The sequence below is a fragment of the Carassius gibelio genome, chromosome A16 (genome assembly GCF_023724105.1).
Source record: "Carassius gibelio isolate Cgi1373 ecotype wild population from Czech Republic chromosome A16, carGib1.2-hapl.c, whole genome shotgun sequence".
NCBI classification, from domain to species: domain Eukaryota; kingdom Metazoa; phylum Chordata; class Actinopteri; order Cypriniformes; family Cyprinidae; genus Carassius; species Carassius gibelio.
Genome location: NC_068386.1, coordinates 4213330 through 4234747, shown reverse-complemented (window position 1 = coordinate 4234747; position 21418 = coordinate 4213330). Strand labels below are relative to the sequence as shown.

At 36.5% G+C, this 21418-nt stretch overlaps 1 protein-coding gene across 2 annotated transcripts; it reads left to right on the top strand.

The window, feature by feature from the left end:
• Positions 1 to 1118: 1118 nt before the first annotated feature.
• On the top strand, positions 1119 to 20454 carry LOC128030698 (nonsense-mediated mRNA decay factor SMG5). Of its 2 annotated transcripts, none has more exons than XM_052618540.1 (22): positions 1119 to 1599; positions 2902 to 3000; positions 3197 to 3320; positions 3415 to 3571; positions 5053 to 5142; positions 5244 to 5333; positions 5515 to 5593; positions 5735 to 5860; positions 7231 to 7299; positions 7414 to 7625; positions 9322 to 9465; positions 10187 to 11038; positions 12778 to 12947; positions 13085 to 13160; positions 13246 to 13421; positions 14328 to 14486; positions 16198 to 16257; positions 16357 to 16516; positions 17982 to 18072; positions 18184 to 18258; positions 18339 to 18477; positions 19394 to 20454. In XM_052618540.1, the coding sequence occupies exons 1-22, from the start codon at positions 1535 to 1537 to the stop codon at positions 19475 to 19477; spliced, it is 3297 nt and encodes a 1098-aa protein (XP_052474500.1). In that variant the 5' UTR covers positions 1119 to 1534; the 3' UTR covers positions 19478 to 20454. The 2 variants fall into 2 exon arrangements, with proteins under 2 accessions (XP_052474500.1, XP_052474501.1); XM_052618541.1 differs by having other exon boundaries at positions 1212 to 1599; positions 9322 to 9459.
• Positions 20455 to 21418: the final 964 nt, after the last annotated feature.

Genomic DNA, 21418 nt, shown 5'->3' with positions numbered 1-21418 from the left:
CAGAAAATATTTTAAACAATAAAATCAGGATAAACATGCAATTAAAATATTTGTACAAGTGTATTCGCCTTAAATTGGATGTTTTGAAACTAAAACTTTTGAGAACATTTTTCTACAGGGAAATTGCATATCTGACTTTACTTTCCATTCATAAAACTCTTATAGTGTGCCTTCAGACATATTCATTACTTATGATATATGCAGGGCTGTATACCCTGTATATGATTATTATTATGCAGTAATTTTAGTAATTTATTCACAGTTCCTAAATAACACTTCAGTAAATTAACATCAGTGCTTTTATAAAAAAAACATCCTAGCTGGATTTCTCTCATTTATTGACTACAGATATTCTCATATTATTAATATTAATAATATGATATTATGCATTGCATTGTTACCTTAAATATGCACTATATAGTGAAAGAGAGGATCTTTTAAGCAGTTATTTTTTTAGTTAGTTAAACCTGAAATGAGGTGTTATGCTAGAACAGTATTGTAATCATCAACAGAATTTAGAAGATACACACATCCAAGGTCTTTTTCCCCCCCTGAAATATAAAAAAGAAATCTGCTGTAATTGCCTTTTGACTTTGAATACAAAATTATTTGCTATTCCCTTTGCAGCTATTTTGCTAGCTGAATGATCTGTCCATCACAGCAAACATTTAGAAGGTGGGACCACTTTGAAATGACAACATTATTGGTTTAATTGCAGGTGAATGACAATTAAACTCCATTGAATGAACAATGAGGCTAGTAGTTATGGTTTTAGAGGCCTCTCCTTAAAGCCAATTGCATGCTCTGAATATCTCTGGTTGATCAATTGATTTAAAGTGGTGAGAAAAGATGCCTTAAAGAACATAACACATTACAAATGTCTGACAATATATACAATTCCTAAACTGGAAAGTTGGTTTCAACAACAAGAAAATAAATTAAAAATAACAAAAGTTCAGCAAGCTTATCACAGTTTGAATAAAAAAAATATATATATTTATTTATTATAACTTAACAACATACTCATTTGCCAGTACTCATCATCATACAGTAATTTCTGTGAAGGAACGTCATATTAGCGAGTGATCAGCTCGCCTGCAGCAAAGCGCTACTACTTGACCAAGAACTTGACCTTAAGAAACTCTCGCGATACTTTTTGCAGCGGTATAGCAATATATCAATTGTCGCGATACTTGCAGCGGTCGCTGAACTGTGTGCGGTGGGAGGGGGAAAAATGGCCGCTTGCGGAGCGACACTTGGAATGATGAGCGACAAAAACGCGAACACAACCCCTTCAAAATGTGACAGCTGACCCGAACCGACACCAGCACACACACCGGCTTCCGAACGGATGGGTATCACGGCCGGTGGCGGGGGAGGTCAGGAACGACAGCGTTTGTGTTCAAGTTGTAATTTGAGGGAAATAGGTGAGTTAGCTAGCCTGCTAATGTTAGCCGCGCGCTAAACTGGGACTGAACGAACCAAAACAAGATCCACGAAAACAGACCACAGCAGCAGCATTATCCCTGCTAGGATGAGCGGACCGGGTCAAGACAGCGAGTCAGAGGCCAAAGTGCTTCATATTAAACGGCTGTACAGGTAAGAGTGCTGATAGCAGTCCGGTATTGTTAAAAAAATATCTGTAACGCTTTATATATCTTATTTTTTTATGGGTCAGAACGGTTGGAAACCATTCACAAAGGAATAATGCTGAACGAGACACTTGACACTTGAATATGCGGCGTGTTCATAATGTCTCATCTGGAAATCTTAAAGTATTTGGCATGCCTGGCATCAAATTATAGCTATTAAATCTAAATTTACTCTGTGATCTATGTCTAAAGGTACTCTTAGTTTCTATAAAAGGACAGATGTGCGTAAATAAAAATGAAAGGCCAGAATTGTATGAGAATTAAACGTATTTTAAGCATCTGAATAAGTATGGATTGTACTTGTGTATAATAGACAGACAAATCTAGTTATTTGAAATGAAATAGTTTATAGAACCCTAAAATAAAACGTAGAATAGAATCTTTGAAACAGATTGGTATCATATTTGATACATTACGCTTCTGTGGATTAAATAATGTGATATATGAGAATATGGATCTGCAATATGATCTCATGGATCTGAATATAATTTTGTTCAGAGGCCCAAACTGAGCTTATATAAAAATAATGTACAATAAAGTTCTTATAGCTTGTAAGGTAATCATGATATTCATGCTTTAACATGACATATATAAAAATAATGTACAATAAAGTTCTTATAGTTTGTAAGGTAATCATGATATTCATGCTTTAACATGCTTAAACATTACGCTTCTGTGGCTTAAATAATGTGATATATGAGAATATGGATCTGCAATATGATCTCATGGATCATGGATCATTCATATATATATATATATATATATATATATATATATATATATATATATATATATATATATATATATATATATACACAATTAAAGAATACTGAATATATATATCGTGTATTTTTAGAATTATTCTAAAGGCCCTTTTGCTTAGATGACAGAAGATATCTAATAGATTGTTTACAAAGGGTATTTTAGTTTTTGATAATGTTGATAATTTAGAGGCCTTATAAATTAATGTATCGTTTATGATTAAATGGGCTTTCTAGGGGCAGCTGAAATTCATCTTTCATCTTCTAATCATTTAATATCATCGATTAATTCTTACAAATTCTTAAAATTCTACATTTTATCTTTAGTAATATATAGAAAATGACAGCAGGTTTAATTTAGTACAAAGCTAATTTGTAGCAAGTAAAACGACACGTTAATAACTGAAAGTGTGGAATGGGATTTGTTATATTGTGAGAAAGTGATGTATGTAACAATGTTTTCCTCATTTCTTTTCTGTTTTATGTAGGGCTGTTGTGGAAACGGTGCATAAGTTGGATATTATAATCAGCGGCAAGTCATCATATAGGGAGGTCTTCAAACCTGAGAATATCAGTTTGAGGAACAAGTAAGCACGAGTTCACTGTCTCTGCAACCCGACCAGACGCTACAGTATAATTGGACTGATTATGTTGTATTTACATGGATAAGAGAGAGCTTTTATTGTTGTCACAACTGTTTAGGACACAACAACTCATTAAAGTTCCCATATACTTACATATCAAGGCTTCTTATTTTCTTACTTTTTTTTTTTTTTTTACCAGATTGCGGGAACTTTGTGTAAAGCTGATGTTTCTGCACCCTGTGGACTATGGACGCAAGGCAGAAGAGCTGCTGTGGAGGAAGGTCTACTATGAGGTCATTCAGGTCATCAAGACCAACAAGAAGGTACTGTCATCTAACACTACACATTCCATAATTTAAAGTACTCTTATTTGATGCGGTATCTGGCATCAGGCTGAAATCCTGCCTCTCTTTGCAGCATATTCACAGCCGCAGTGCTCTGGAGTGTGCCTACAGGACCCATCTGATCGCTGGGGTGGGCTTCTTTCAACACCTGCTGCTCTACATCCAGTCACACTATCAGCTGGAGCTACAGGACTGCATCGACTGGACACATGTCACCGACCCACTCATCGGTGAGACATGCATATTATGAAGTAATAACAATAACTAGAAAATTCATAGAATTCACTGATCAAATCTTTTGGGAAATATGTCTACCTCATAAACAGAATAGTCAGGGTTCCCACTGTCACGTAGAACCTGAAAATATCAAAGATCAGACCTGAAAAATAATTGTCTAGAGATTCAATTTTTGTGAATGTAATCTATTTAAGGATAATGGAAAATTGGTATCAAGTAGGGCTGGACTATATCTAAAAAATATATATATATATCGATATTGTCAAAATTTGTACGATATTCGATATATATCTCGATATGTTTGCATTTGCATGTAAATAATACATTTTTATTTTATTTTTCCCATTAAACAATTTAGATTAAACAACTAATTTAAGCAGTTTAAAAAAAATCTAGACCAAGTGATCACTTACTGCTTTTTATTAAATTAACACATGTAGGCCTATATGTAACTGAAGTAGTGCAAAACAAGTACAGAAAGTGCATTCTGTCAACTTTTTAGTGCATGCAATTCATAATTTAAACTATGCAACAGGGATAAGTATTTTATTTAAATGTTTTTATTTTACAAGTTTTTTTTGTTTTTTTTTAGCTAAGAACACAAGTCTGTCAACTGTCTGTGGATTTAAGAGAAGCTCTGATTCAGAAAACTATGTTCCTACTGATGCTAGAAACCCTCTTAGATTGGGAGCTAGTTGCTGAAGCACTTAGCTATTTCTTATATAAATATAAATAAATATATATATAAATGAATACCAAAGACTTTTGCACTCTCTTTATATTATGAAAACTGGTAAATATAACAGTGTAATTCCATAATAGTAATTCCAAATGCCCATAGTCTATGCTTCTCTATCCAAACATCAGTGGTCCAGTAAGTGCATTTATTCAGCGATCACAAATCACAAACAATACAGTCGATATGATAAAACAAAGACCACCTGAACAACGCTTTCATTAGATTGCTAAACTCCTGCTTGTTAGGGTTTTCAGATCATCGTCTGCGGTGCTTCCACAATGAGGAATAAGCACGTGTCAATGGTTGCCAGATTGCAAAAAAAAAAAAGCAGAAACGGGGAAGAAAATGTATCCTTGTAACAATGAAGCTCTGATTCGGGGATTTAAACTCTTGTTATCTGGCAACTGCTTTCTAGAAAGCTCTCATAGTAGAGGATTGTAGAGCAGTCCGCAGTGACATTTTCATTTTTTGGACACTCGGTGCGTTCTTTTGGGAAAGTATGCTTGAATGAGAAATATTCTAAATCCCCGATATTTTCACATTTTATATCGACGTCAAAATTATTCCAATATTAACGCTAATATTCGATACATCGCCCAGCTCTAGGATCAAGTCTTCATAATTGATTGTACAAGTCATTTAAATATTACAGAAGTCCAATGGTCAAAACATTTTGGAATACTGTGTTAGCAAAATTTCTTAATTAGATAATCTGTCTCTGATTAATGACTGCAGGTCGTAAGAAACCAGTCTCAGCCACCCCTAAAGAGATGGAGTGGGCCCAGATGGCGTGTCACAGATGCCTTGTGTACTTGGGAGATCTTGGTAAGTGTGTTCTCACTTGATATTTAATAAAAAATCTCTGTCTTGCAGTGTGATTTTTATGTTCACATAATCTGAAATCAAGCTGTTTAATGTTTATGAAGCGCGGTACCAAAATGAACTGGCGGGAGTGGAGGCAGAGCAGCTGGCGGAGCGCTTCTATCACCAGGCCCTGTCTGTCGCACCTCACGTCGGTGAGCAAGTCCTTGCTTCTCACATCCACCTTACAACACCTTTTCCTGGTACTGGAGAGCATGCTTTTGTCTGTTTAACAGTGAATTTTTACAAAGTTTTAATAGATTCCTTGTTTTTTAATTTTTTTTTATTTGACTTTCATGCTATTGCATTGGGGAATTGTTTTTTTGTCTTTTACAGGCATGCCGTTTAATCAGCTGGGTACACTTGCTGGAAGTAAATTTTATAATGTGGAGGCTACTTACTACTACTTGCGCTGGTAAGTTATCTGAGAACAGCATCATATTTAAATGGACAATAAATGGATACAGCAGCATTACAGATCTTTAGTATGACTAGTGTGTGAAGAATCTGATAACCCTGCATGATCAATGACAAACTGGTTTTTCCTGTCAAATAGTATTCAGTCAGAGACTCCCTTCGATGGCGCTTATGGGAATTTAAAGCGTCTGTTTGACAAGGCAGCCAAGATGTACCACCAGGTGAAGAAACAAGAGATGAAGAAACTGTCACCATCACGCCAGAGGTGTGTTCCCTCTCTTTCATATATAAAGACAGGATGGAGGAGTGTTTCTGAAAATATATTTGATGCATTTAGTGTGTTCCTTTTCTGTTCCAACAGTTTTGTTGCTGTTGTTGTTTGGATCTGAATATCATGCACTTATGGATCATACACATTTAGACTAAATGCATTAATACAGTAAATAGGATATACCTGAATTAAAATAAACTTTTAAGTTAAATGTATTTTATTATTATTGTACATTTTATTACTGGTGCTGTCTAGAACAATCATTACTACTATTATTACTCATAGTATATACCCCCATCCCCAAGTATTAATCATCAACGCATTACTTGTCCTGCATTGTTTGGGATGGGGACATAAATGATTACTTAAATTATGCAGCTTTTTAAGGATATGTGTGCTGTATCTAATTAGCCAGACATGTTATTTTTCCTTGGTGAACAACAAAATTCATAATCTTGATATTAATACTGAGCCTAAAGCATAATCCTATCTGTATAGTGACCATTGTAATTTATATTTAGCATATTAAGGTTTTTCAAAAATTATGTAAAAAAAGTTTGGTTCACTAAGAAGAACCGGTTAAATCAAACGATTCGTTTGCGAACCGGACATCACTAGTACAAAGGGAAGAGATATTGATACGTTGTGTATTAAATCTGTGCGTTAGTTTATTGAGCCTTTACTTTGAACAGTTTTAAACCTCAGTTACTGTGCGCACTTGAAGACAGTTTCATCGTTTTGACTTTAGTAACTGAATGTGACACACAGCTTGATTGCAGTATAATTACCCAACAATATAATTTCGAGAGAAAGCATTAAAATATTTACCATATTTTTCAGACTATAAGTCACACCTGAGTATAAGTCACATCAGTCCAAAAATATGTCATGATGAGGGAAAAAACATATAAGTCGCATTGGACTATAAGTCGCATTTGTTTAGAACCAAGAACCAAAAGAAAACATTACCATGTACATCCGCGAGAGGGCGCTCTATGATTTCAGTGAGAGTCTACAGGAGCACTGAGCAGCATAGAGCGCCCTCTGGCGGCAGGAGACGGTAATGTTTTCTCTTGGTTCATTTCTCTCGGTTCATGTCAAATTAATTTTGATAAATAAGTCGCACCTGACTATAAGTCGCAAGACCAGCCAAACTATGAAAAAAGTGTGACTTATAGTCCGGAAAATACGGAAATATTTATTCCCTATAGGGGTTCCATAGTACACGTCATTTCCTTTCTGAACACAGTATTCGGATTGGGGCACAAATCTTCTGGAAACCATACCATAAAGCATTCTAGCATCATGGTGTAGACTAGCATGGGCAAGTAGCACTCACATTAATTAAGATATTCTTGCTTCAGGTCAAAAGACATCAAAAGACTTCTGGTGAGCTTCATGTATTTGCAGAGTCTGCTGCAGCCCAAGAACAGGTGAGAGCATCACCTCCAGCTGAACCTGTTTTATGTTATTAAAAATCATTCCTCAGCTGTAAGATATCATTTGAGAATCAAATCAACGTGACTAATATCCTGTCACCTCTTTAGTCTGATGGAGACGGAGCTGACATCACTGTGCCAGTCTGTGCTGGAAGACTTTAACCTGGTGCTGTTCTACCTCCCCCTTCCTGCTCACGGCAGCCAGTCAGCCAGCGAGGAGGAGGAAGAGCACGACTCCGTCTGTTCTGTGCTTCCTGACAGCCTCATATTCAAGATGGTGGTGACTTGCCTTATGGTGGTGCACAGTTTGAAGAGAGGGGGTAAGTATGGACCGAAAGAATTGATCACAACATCGGCTGCTCATTTTACACAAATCATCATGTCCTTAATTATGTTGCACTGAATGATCACACAGGTACTGCTTCACTAATCTAAAAATAGTGCTGGTTTCATGAAAGTTATTTTTATTTGGATTGCCAATTGTGTGTCACAGGCCTATTTTGATTTTGATACATAATACAACAAGCTCAGTTTCCTGGTAATACTGCATTCTGACCAGATAAAACACTGTGAAGGACAAATGATACTTAAAGCAACACTATGTAAATTTTGGTGCTCTAGCGGTTAATAAACAGAACTGCACGAATAGAAGAACATTCTAATCAGAGCTACTTCTCCAAATTTATGTCTAAGGCGATTCATGCAGGTATGTGTTACTCTGCAGTGGTGACGACCCGAACAGGCAACAATAGTCCAAATATAATAACTTGTTATAAATGTACTGTAGATATTTGGGATAAGACAAAAAGGCATTTTTGTAGATTCATTTATGGTGTACTCGCTCATTATATACATTTTCAAAGATCTAGCGCATATTTACATAGAAAAGCTAATTCTAAAGCAGCAGAGCTTTGTAAACAGCTCAGAGTAATCATGCCATCTCCATAAGATATGATTGCCAGAACAATTTTACCGGGATTTTTGAAAAGGTCCTGTTCACACATGATCTATTAATGGTAACTTACCGGTAATTTACCAGTAAAGACTGTATGTGTGAAAGGGGCTAAACTCTTCCTCTGTAAACGCAGTGAATTTGAATTAACGTTCATCTAGGAAAACAGTGAGCATTATCTCACTAGATTTGTAACATAAATAATTTATAAACCTTTGCTAACACAGGAAAATACATCAACCTATGTCTCTGAACATCGTGATTTCAAAATAAAAGTTTCTGCGTGTGGCCAAATATTAAAAAGTAATGGTTTTAAACACTGTTTAATCACACTGTAAAGTGATACGTCATCAGGTACCTCTGCAGGTATTTGTTTTAATACATAATGGGCTAAAGCTGGTTATGTTCATATAACTGGTGCATCTCGATAAATTCTAATGTCGTGGAAAAGTTCATTTATTTCAGTAATTCAACTCAAATTGTAGAACTCGTGTAATAAATTCAGCGCACACAGACTGAAGTAGTTTAAGTCTTTGGTTCTTTTAATTGTGATGATTTTGCCTCATATTTAACAAAAAAAAAACAGTGTTTTTCAATACAATCAGTACAATTAATTTTTTTTGCTTTAACGCCTGCGTTTTGCAAATTTTGAGCACAGAAAACGTTACGTAGTGTTGCTTTAATAACTTGCTTAAGACTAGGTTGACCACTGTTTTTCCAACTATAACATATATTTACTTTTATAGTATTTATTAATATTTTGAACTGGTTTTTATGATTTAATTTTAGTTAAATATTTAGTTTTTTATTTTTGTCATTTGTATTGGTTAGTTGGTTCAGTCTATGTGAATACATGCTATGCTATGAAAAACCTGGAAAATCAGGGTATTTTAAAAATTGTTTCCCATCCTTGGAAAAGTCAAGATATTAAAAAGATATATCAAATATCTGTCAATTCAATGCCCGTGTAGGGAACTGTTGGAAGCTTTCAAATGACAGTTCTTATTTAACTTTTGTTGCAAATGAAGTACTATCTCATCTGTGCAACTTTAATTTAATTCTAGCTTCAAAGCAGTACAGTGCCTCCATCGCTTTCACGTTGGCTCTGTTCTCCCATTTGGTCAATCATGTCAACATTCGACTGCAGGCTGAACTGGAGGAGGGCGAGAGTGATGTCCCACCCCTGCGCACTGATAACACTGGTACAGGTACTTCCCTTGCTTAAAGACACCATGAAATCAAAAATGACAATTAAAAATCTACACAGTGTTGAAGTATTTGTTATAATTGATTTTTCCATGCACTTTTTCCCCCTTTTTTTATATGTACTTGTGATCTTTAACTAAAAACATTAACCTCCCCCTCTGAATGACATCCCATCTCTTCCTGACGTAAGACTCAGAAAAGAAGTTAGACTTAATCACCTGGTCGCTGGATATGTCCAGTCATAATGCTGAAGAGACTTATAGATTTATAGATTATAGACTTATAGATTAATTCGAAAAGTAACCTGCTCTGTCTTGTTGGTCAGATCGCCTGTCAATCAAACTCCAGCCAAAATCGCACCCAACATTCCAGAAACCATTTCACTCAGATTTACGTCACAGTAGGAAAGAAAAGACTATCGCTTTTTTAAGATTTCATGGCGACTTTAAATGTAATTTTGTCTTTCTGATATAAGGTAATATTACTTATACCAAAGAAGTTGTTGGATCTGTGAAGAATATTTTCAGTGCTGCCTTAGATTCTTACCAAAATTTGGAATAATAGAAAGCATGGGAATTTATTTTATTATTATTTTTTTTTCATGAAGCACTAGGATCCCAGCTCACTAGGATTTGAAAAAAGCTTTTGTTTCTGCTTTTTGCTGTCATGTGACTCTTCACTTAAAACTAACGTTTCCAATGCAATGCGTTTGTTCGTTTGTAGACGACGCTGATGCCAGAGATCATGGTAGTGCTGCTCTATCAGAGGAGAGAAAACTGCAGAACGGCTCCCTAGAGGAAGATGATGAAGAGGAGGACGAGGAGGGGAAAAATGAGGAAGATGAGCCTAAGGGGAACGAAAGGACCCCGGGGACAAAGAAAAGCCTGGAGAACAAAAGATCAGCTGAGGAAAAGCAAAAACAGAAGCGGAAGTTCTCACGGCTCTCGATGCTTCGCCGCAGACGCTGCGCTCACAAGGAGGACGAGAGTGACCTGAGCGAGGGATTTGAGAGTGACGAAGAAGAGAGTGGGGAAGGCAGGGGTCCAGTCGACGGTCTGGAATCTGCTAGGGTCCAGATAAACTCTTTAGGAAGAGAAGGGCGGAGGGGACCACTGCCAGAGGATGGCAGCTGGGAAAGCGGTTCGGAGGAGGATGAGGGCGGCACAGCTTTTGACGTCGAGACGGACTCCGACATGAACAGTCAGGAATCTCGTTCGGACCTTGAAGACATGGAGGATGCCGAGAATGCACCACAACAACAGCAGCAGCAAGAGGAAGATGAGCAACCGCAACCGTCTAGGGAGGAAAACTCTACACCTCCAGTAACCAATGGCCCATCAGTGTCTAATGACACCAGCATCAGCAGTAACCTGCAGGCCATGTCCTCTCAGCTCTTCCAAGCCAAACGCTGCTTTCGACTCGCCCCCACCTTTAGCAATGTTCTGCTCCGGCCTGCAGCTCCCACTAACCCCATCCCAGACTCAAACCCTGCTCCAGTCCAAGAAGCCCCGCCTCCTACTGGAGAAATACCAAGAAGCATGAGTCCAGAGATTGCTAATGGAACCAATGACAATGGTAACTTGTTTTACAGAAAATAGATTTTGAGTTTTTTCAATTAATTTAGACTTTTTTTTTTTTTTCTTAATCTAATTTTTATGCTTTACATTAGCATTTCGTTCCGGACCATTAAGAAATTTCTTCTGCTCCCCAGAGTTGCATTTATTTGATCTAAAATACAGAAGAAAAAAAACATTAGAACTGTAAAATATTTTTACAATTGAAAATAATTTATTTCTGTTTTGCTGTATTTTAAAATCAAATTTATACCTGTGATTCAAAGCTGAATTTTAAGCTTTTCAGCTTTGTCACATGATCTTTCAAAAATCTTTCTAGATTCTGATTTGGTGCATGAGAAATTTCTTATTATAAAGATTTCATTTTGTATGTATGCATGTATGTATATATGTATATATATACTACAGATATATATATATATATATATTAGGGGTGTAACGGTTCACAAAATTCACGGTTCGGTTCGATACGATACACTGATGTCACGGTTCGGTTCGATACGTTTTAGATACAGCAAAATGTAAAAACATCTCAACTTTTCAGAATGCCGCAAGCGCACCGCGGGTCATGTGACAAGAACTAACCAATCAGCTTCATCCTTTCCCGTAACAACGTTGAGAGCTCAGCCAAGATGAAGGATCAGCTGATCATAGTTGTATATGGATTGCAATTTTGAAATAAATTTAGTAGCAGAGCTACTGCAAGCGATTTTTAGAGCTGCAAATCCATTTATCCTTCGCTGAAATTTCCGCGTCTCATGGAGAGAGCACGTCATTGTTGCTTAGCAAAGACAGACGCCTCATGAGCGCTTCTGCCCAAGCGCTTTGGAAAGGAGGAGAAAGACGCGCTTAGCGTTTTCCATGCGTTTTTAGGCACGATATGTGAACGGCCCCTAAGGCGCTCGCTCACTCAGCACGCGCTGAAGGCTCGTTGCAAAATGTCGAATTCCTTTAACAGACCAGAAATATAAGATCCTAAAATAACCAACAGGTCTGGTGTTTGGGTTGGATTCCCTGTAAGCTATAGTTTCTAAATGCTGCAGGGATAGTTTGCTGCGTGCATGTTTCTCCTTTTTTTCGTCTTTTCCCAGATAGTACTGACGCATATATCCCAGATATTCCCGCTGGTGTTTTTTTTTTTTTTTTTTTTATTCCCGCTGGTGTACCCTGTCATGTTGCAGATGCGACATACCGTTGTTTTTTTATCCACCACTCTCTTGCCATCACCATTATAGCTTAAAGGGAATCCAAAGTGCACCCAAACACCAGACCTGTTGGTTATTGGGGGATCTTCTCATTTCTAGTCTGTTAAACGCATTGGCTATTTTGCAACGAGCCTTCAGCGCGTACTGAGTGAGCGAGCGCCTGCTGAGTAGCCTAACATAAACATATAAGATGGTGTTTTTTTCTTCTTCGGGAGTGTCAGGGGCGTTGCCTGTTACGTTGTTTGGGTTATTGGGCTACCTTGTTGAACGCATATCATTATATTTCTCTCTGTCTCTTTTTTTTTTTTTTTCAAATATAATTAATTACTCCAACGAACCGTTCGGTATGCATAATGCGTACCGCGTACCGAACCGAAAGCGTCGTACCGAACGGTTCAATACGAATACGCGTATCGTTACACCCCTAATATATATATATATATATATATATATATATATATATATATATACTACAGAAAGTGAATTTTTTTGTCCATTCTCATAAAACTATGACTATTTGATTTGTCGTACGCAGATCCTGACTCTGAATCTGAGGGCAGTGAGCACAGCAACCATTCGCTTCACAGTGAGAAAACTCTTTCTGAGCGACTGGAGATTCTGACAAATCAGGGTCTCATCCAGGTGGTGAAGGTATTCTTGGATTGGCTGAGGACAAACACTGATATCATCCTCATGTGCGCTCAGGTACATGTGATTCTGAAATTGTGCATTTTACCAGCAGAATCGTTTGTTTGCTTCTGTATTGTTATGTGTTGTTGCTGTTACACGTTGCTACTGTTATACATTGTATACATGTTGGTCTTTGGTATCTACCCAAACAGAGTTCTCAGAGCTTGTGGAACAGACTCTCAGTGCTGCTTAATTTGCTTCCTGTGGGCAGCAAGATGTTAGAAACTGGTAAGAGAAATCAGTTTATAAATGGATTATAATCCCTATTTTTTTTTATATAATAATAGGACCTTTTTCTCCTGTTCTCTTGCAGATTTAGGTCTGAATAAGCATGTAACAGACCTGCTGAATGAGTGTGAGCAGCCTGGTTTGGTCCAGACACTGCTCTTGCCAGAGGATCTGGCCCTCCGCCACCTCCCTGCCCTCAGCGTAGCCCATCGACGCCTGGACTTCACAGGCCAGAGACCCCCTCTTACCCCTCTGGATGAGGTAACCATCACTCTTGCCTCCTTGTGTGCTCATAGGAAGAACACATGGAAGAATTTTTGTGGCAGCTATGCTGTTTTACTGATTTCCTGTTTTTTTTATCGACTCAAAAATGTATGCGAACAACTGATTTAACAATTTGTTTTTTATCAAAGACATTTAAATCATGTTTCATCTTTGTTCCCTGTTCATTTAGTAAAAACTGTGGAAAACAACATTACTGATAATTGGGTTTTTACTACATTTTACTTGCATTTCAGTCTCGTATTAATGTTATTTAAATAGTGGTCAAAAATAGTTTATACTATGCACTTCTATTCAAAAGTTTAGGGTCAGTAAGTGTTTTTATTAGATTTTTTTTATAGTCGAACTGTTCTCAACATTGATAATAATGCTAAATGTTTCTTGAGCATCAAATCAGCATCAGAATGATTTCTGACGATCATGTGACACTGAAGACTGGAGGAATGATGCTGAAAATACAGCTTTCCCTCACAGAAATTAATTACATTTTTTAAAATATTGAAATAGAAAACTATTATTTTTAATTGTAATAATATTTAGCAAAATTGCTCTTTTTACTGTGTGTTTTTTTATCAAATAAATGCAGCCTCTGTGCATAAGAGAATTTTGAGCGGTAGTTTATATGTAAACAAAAAAAATTCATATATTAGAATATAATTATTTGGTGCTTCTTCAAAAGTACTAAAACAATTTATAATCCTTACATTTCTTAGGATTCTCACTCATCCCTACATGATATATCATTTTTCACATTAATGTTAAAGTAGTTGGTTTCAGCTAATTAGAATGCAGAGGGTTTCGTTACAGGAAGTATAATTAACCTTCAGTGTCTTTTGCATTCTCTCATGTTCTTCCTTTATGTCTTGTTTTCTCCATGTTGTCCAGTGTGTGGTGCGTGTGTGCTGCATTCGCAGCTTTGGTCACTTCCTCACAAATCTCCAATGCAACGTGTTACACTTCAACCCGGAGGCGGGCATCTTCACCAGCATCAGCCAATCAGAGCAGGACAACCTGGTTCAGCAGGCCAAGGCCCAGTTCCGCATGGTAAAAGACATTCGACTGAATAGTAATGATACAAAGGGATAAAAGAAAACTATTAGTGGAGCAATAACAGCTTTGTATTGATTTACACTGAACTTTTCTTTCCTCTTGAAACGATAACTCGGCTGATTTCTTTTGTGTGCTCAGATGCATTGGTTCGATTGGGCATTTCAGTAGCACGTAGGACTTAAATTTTAGCAAAAATAGTCACTGAAAGTGCATCTTAATGATAGGGTCCACAAAGACATGTCTACAGTAAAGAAAACAAGGCTTTTTCATTAAACCTCACTATATTTGTGAGCTTTAGCTTGAGAGCCTTATGTTGCCAGGCAACCATGCAGCCCTTAGTGGTAGAACAAATGATGGTTGAAGTGGCACCTTGCTGTGCCGGTGAAGAGGCGGCTCTTTCTGGTACAATTTCATTAAAACCTTCAGGGTCTGCGAATGAAAGGAATGGCTGGCAGTCCATGACAAGCTCATGGAATAAGTCTGCAGTGAACAGCGCAGATCTCTCATAACACGCCACTACAGCACGACCACAGCAATCAGCAGGAGCTCTGTGTCCCGGCTGTTAAATAAGCTGAGTTTGAGAGTCCTGCCTGCTTTAGTCTGCATTTGTGCTATCCTACAGACGGCCTGATTAGATCTTGTTGCATGTGTGTTAACAGCGAAATAAGAACATTTGAATTAGAATTTTCAGTTTCTGAGATTCTTAACACTCATATCCAACTGTCCTCTTAATTTAGATTTTTCTATTATTTTTACATGTCAGATAGTGTTAGATCTAATCTGAAACCATCTTTTGGCATTCAGGTGAGGTTTATGGAAGCACAGGAGTTCATACACATGAATCATGAAGTCCTTAGGCAGAAAATAGTGTTTTGAATGCAAAAAAAATGTACGTTATGCAGATCCAAAGAGGAACACAGAATTTGTGGAGGGTTTTAAGATGTTGGATATCAGCGGTAGGTTAACAGTCCATTTTGTCCTGCATTGTACAAGTGTCCTGTGCGTTTAAACGGTGAGATCATATACAATACCATTTAAAGGTTTGGGGTTGTTGAGATGTTTTTTTTTTATTGATTTTGAAAGTGTGTTATGCTTAACAAGGATGCATTTATTTGATCAGTCATACAGTTCAGCTAATATAAGTTTAATAGAACAGCATTCATTTGAAGTAGGTTCTTTGTGTAACAATATGAATGAAACTTTTTAACGGTCGAGTATAAAACATATGCAGCATGGTTAATCTTCATACTGTTAGGGCACAGTATGTAAAAAATATAATCTCCAAAGCCATCTTAAGATTTATATAGAAGAACAAACACTCAAGTTTTATATTTCATATTTATCTCTCAGCCTTTCTTTTTCCTTTCTCTTATATTATTGCTTTTGGAGTGAATTTAATGTGTGAAACAGCAAGGTGCCCTTTTTGTAATTCACTTCCCAGAGTCGTAAGGTTAAAGATATATCTTGTTTAATCATTCATCTCTTTAAGGGAGCTTTAAGGAATTCCTTTAAAAAGAAATGTCTTTCTGTCTCAGTCTGTTTACAGTATACTAGTCCACTATTTTTCTCTTCCTTATTAAGGGCTAAAAAACAATATTATAAATTTACCTGCTTATTCACAGCTTGTGTTTTCTGAGGGTAGAATCTGAGTCATGTTTTGAGGTTACACAGAGCTTATATTGACCTTGCCTCGGCTCGTTCACAGGCGGAGGAGGAAGCTCGCAGAAACCGGCTCATGAGAGATATGGCCCAGCTGCGCCTACAGGTCAGACCAGCTGTTTATTAATGCACATCTTGCTCACAACATTTATCCAGATGTACTCAATGAATGGGTGCAGTAATGAAGCATTTCCTCTGTCTGCAGTTGGAGGTCTCTCAGCTGGAGGGCAGTCTGCAGCAGCCCAAAGCCCAGTCCTCCATGTCTCCGTATCTGGTGCCAGACACCACGGTTCTCTGCCAGCACCTGGGGCTGCTCAGACAGCTGGCTGCCAGCGGCTGCTTCATCATCATCATCCCTCGCACAGGTCAGCCCGCGTGTCTCCTCTCGTCTCCTAATGAGAGTTTCCACTGTTGTGGGAAATCTGGAGATGGCAGGGCAGTCTGGAAATATCACGCAATTAAATCTTATTTATTCATTAAAATGACTATAGTGAATGCATGTTTATGTGGTTATACTCTGCTGATCAGCTAGTTAACAATGTTAACTAAAACTACAATCTTTTTCTTTTTTTGATTATTAAAGGTGAAATTAAATATAATTCAAATATTTGATGAAAAACTTAAAAATTGAAATAAGGAAGTTTAAATTAAAGCATTAAAATTTATAAAACTGAAATAAAATAAAGCTATGTTGAAACACACAAATAAAAGAATAAAAATGACAAAAGCACAAAACTAAATTACTGAAAAAAGGCAAATCTAAAATACTAATAAATACTAGAATAGTATATACATAATACTAAAATAACACTGCTAGTTATTGTGTATAAGTTTAAATCAAATATTTCTATTTTAATATTTGATGAAAAAAAGGATGTTTAAGATGAAGTAATAACATTAATGAAACAAAAATAAATGAAAGCCGTACAGAAATATAAAAAAAGACAAAAATAAATACTAGAATAGTATATAAATAATACTAAAATAACGCTGCTAGTTATTGTGTATAAGTTTAAATCAAATATTTCTATTTTAATATTTGATGAAAAAAAGAAGGATGTTTAAGATAAAGTAATAACATTAATGAAACAAAAATAAATGAAAGCCGTACAGAAATATAAAAAAAGACAAAAATAAATACTAGAATAGTATATAAATAATACTAAAATAACGCTGCTAGTTATTGTGTATAAGTTTAAATCAAATATTTCTATTTTAATATTTGATGGAAAAAAAAGGATGTTTAAGATGAAGTAATAACATTTAATGAAACAAAAATAAATGAAAGCTGTACAGAAATATAAAAAAGACAAAGACAAAATTACTCAAATTAACACAGCTGATATATAAAAATATAAGCTCATTCAAAATATTAATAAATACTATAATAGCATAAACTCAACAAACTCAGTGTAAAACCTGCAAATCATTATTTTTGAGTTGGTCAAAATTGTTCTCAAATCATTCTGAATGTCAAAATGATTTTTAGCAATCCTTATTCAGTCTAGAAACAGTGAAGGTCATGGAAAAGGGAAACCATCTTTCAGAAAGAGCAGGAGTCCTGTGAATCATCCTGGTATAGATGCTTGACATCTATATGGCATTCTTGTGATTTAATTTGCTGTTATTTTTAATTGGCATAACATAATTTTAACACTGGTTCTTTTTAATTGCTGCACTCTCAATGATTTAAGATCTAAACTCCTCCAGTTTATTCCTCAAAAATGTAATGAAAAGCATGCACTTTTTGTACAGAACGTGCGCCAGGAATAATCAGTCAATGTGTCTGTACAAATGACTTGACTGAGATGAATTTCTGTTCTCTTGCAGTGATTGATGGTCTGGATCTGCTGAAGAAAGAGAACTCTGGAGCGAGAGATGGAATCCGGTTCCTTGAGACAGAGTTTCGGAAGGGGAACAGGTACGTCTTGAGCGCAGCACTCAGTTTTAGCAATGCTGGTCATGTAAAACTCTTCCAAACAGCAGACATATAGAACAAGACGTCTGAAAATTCTCACTGATCATACAACAGGTACATCCGCTGCCAGAAAGAGTCAGGAAGAAGCTTTGAGAGAGACAAGTTAAAACGACAGGACATTGAAGCCTGGTAAGACACATCACCTTCACTTCCTGTTACAGAGCAGAGTCGTGAAGTTTTGTCTCAACTCTGATTGTTCCTGTTTCCAGGCACCTGTATAAGATGGTGGACAGCTGTCGCCAGCTGACGGGATCTCAGAGCAGTGGAGATGAAGACACCGCTGGTATGGTGACCATCCTGACGGGACACTCACTAGAGGAGCTGACCGAAAGATCAGCTTCCATGAAGGTCAGTCGGACATTAGCAGACTGAAACTAAGCTTCTACGATCACAATAGAATGGTATTGTAGAACCTTATAACATAGGATGAGAAATGCACTTTAAAGTCACAGTAAAGATGAACACACAAGATTTCTAATTCATATAAATTCTGTTCTTTTGAACTCTGTACTCATGAAAGAATCCTGAACAAATCTATTCATTTCCACAAAAATATTAAGCATGCAAACTCGTTTTCAACACTGATACTAATAAGAAATGTTTTTTGAGCAGCAAATCAGCATATTAGAAGGATTTCTGAAGGATCATGTGACACATAAGCCTGGAGGAATGATGCTCTGCATGACTGTAATATATTACAGTCTAAAAAAATATTCTAATTGCTATTTTAGATTGAAATATTTCAAAACGGATCAAATAAATGCAGCCTGATTTGTGTATTTGTATGTATATATCTGTGTATATGTGTATGCATGAATTTTAAAGTCTCTTATTCTCATAAAGGCTGGATTTATTTGATCAAAAGTACAGTGATATTGTTAAATATAATAATATTGTAAAATAGTGGGTTTTTTATTATAATATAGTATAAAATTTGATTGATTTCTGAATTGTTTAGCAGTTAAAAATAACAGCATTTATGCATTTAAATAAAAATTGAAAAATAAATTGCTGAATAAAACTGTCTTTCAAACAAAAAACCTTTAAACGGTAGACTTTTTTTGAAAAATGCACAATACAATGTGGCATGTGTTGCTACTTTTGCTGTAAAATGTAGCTTTTTGCTGAAAAGCGAAGCTGTATTGTAGCATTGCTACTCCACCCAGACCTGGCAGAATTGAGATCGTCGGATGTTTCTGTGTAAGAACAGTTGGTGTTATGTTTGTAGGATGCATGAACTCTCTGTGCATTGCTCTCGCTGCAGGCAGCTGTCCAGGCGGTGGCAGCAGCAGGCATGGAGCTGAAGAGCATCACTGACTTCTGCAGGCAGTGGAAAGAGATGGGCTGAGAGACGGCGTGGGACACAGGGGGTCGGCTCGGCATGGCATTCAGCTGATCGCACGCTCACTCCCCCACTCTCTATCTCTCTCGCTCGCTCTCTCTCTCCCAATTTACTGCTCTGTCTGTAACTGCGTCCCCAGGAAAAAAAACTCATAAGACAGAGGGTTAGAAGGAAGGAGGGTGCAGGAAGTGTTCAGAGAAAAGAGAAGTCAGAGGAATGGGGGCTTTAATCTACAACAGCGCATCCTCGACCCCGACACAGGAGGGTTAAAAGAACCTGCGGGGTGAAATCACTCAGTTTAAGTGCCCCGGTGCGCCTTAACCAGGCATATATACTGATGAAATGAGTGTATATGTTTTGATAGAGAGAAACGAACATTCATGCGCATAGAAGTTAAAACAAACTCATAAATGGAAATCTATAGAACAATGTTTTGGATTATTTTTGTCTTCTGGCTGTGGTCATGGGGTTGCACTGCCACAGGGCGGTGAGCACAGAACAGAAATCATCCCGTCTAGCGTTTACCCTCGACTCCCAGAGGAGAGTTAGGGTGTACACTTCTTTTTGGTGATTTGTTCTTTCTAAAGTGGCTTCCCCCAGTTTTTTCTTTTTGCTGTGTAAGTTTGTGATTTAATGTATTGTGTTATCTGTGTAGGAGCTGGCAAATGGTTGCTTTTATTTGATTTTATTTTTGTATGTCATGTTATTTCCTTTGTATGCTGTGCTGAACACACAGGAATGAGGATGGGTGTAGAGATCCAGTCGAGAGGCATCATCTGACTCCGGTCACACTCGACTGTGCTGACAGATGTGGAAGTGTTTCTGCTTGACTCGAAACATGAAATTACTACTCAGCAAATCTAGTACCAGCCATTCGCCATCACGGTCTCATAGTAATTGTCCCATATTGCATAACGCAAAGAAATCCAGTGTTCGTGTGAGACAGTGCATTAAACAATAAAATGATTTCATTGAAATAGTCACTTTTGTCTCTGTCATGGATGTTTTTTTCTTTCTTTCTTTTATAAATATATAGATTATATATAAGCAAATGGTTTGTGAAAGGTACTTTACCTTCAGTAAATGTTTGAAAGTCCAAGAGATTTTATTTTTAAAATAATCTGAATTATCTAATGAAATGTATATTAAAAAAATCAACTTAAAAGTTGTATATTTTAAAATGTAATTTGTTTGTTACAAAGCTGACATTTGAAGCTGAAGAAACATTATTATTTTAAGTATTATTAATGTTTATTATTATTAATAAAATAAACATTAACTGAAAAAAAATCTAAGTATAACAATAAAAAATAAAAACTGACATACTTAAAAAGAATGAATAAATATGACAAAAACGCAAAACTTTAAAACTGAAATAAAACAGAAAATATAAAAATAAAATGTCATTCAAAATCCATTAATAAATTCAGTAGAGTATATCAATATTACTAAAATAAAACTATATCTAAATAAGTATATGTTACAGTTATTTTCTAGCAATAAACAGTAAATATGAAGTAAATTGTGGAAACATCAAAATTAAATATAAAATGCTTAATTTGCAAGTCTATTTAAATCGATCTGAATTAATCCTACTTTTTCACTTAGTAGAGTCTAATTTGGGACTACATTTTTTGTTCTCGTTATAAAAACACATAATTTGTCTCTAATGCTTTAAAAATGTAATGGAATAATATAAAAAAATATATATCAAGGGATTTCTAGCAGCATATATGCCTTATTTTCTCTTTTTTTACGGGGTCTGTCTCTCAGTACCTTGGTGTAAGTAGGTCTCTGTGTCCTCATTCAACTACATTCAGTGTCTCGTGCCCAGCCGCTCTGGGCCCTCTGCCGAGATCTCATTGTGGCATTATGGCCAGTTCTCTGGCAAAGACCACTGTCAAAGAATGGCCGGCTCTGCCCTACTTATAGGGGAGAATTATTTGC

Excerpts from the sequence above, each read along its gene's own strand:
- LOC128030698 (XM_052618540.1), top strand. The coding sequence starts at position 1,535 with ATGAGCGGACCGGGTCAAGACAGCGAGTCAGAGGCCAAAGTGCTTCAT. Across the intron at positions 13,422-14,327 it reads CTCTTACCCCTCTGGATGAG|TGTGTGGTGCGTGTGTGCTG; the intron begins GTAACCATCACT and ends CATGTTGTCCAG. Across the intron at positions 14,487-16,197 it reads CCAAGGCCCAGTTCCGCATG|GCGGAGGAGGAAGCTCGCAG; the intron begins GTAAAAGACATT and ends GCTCGTTCACAG.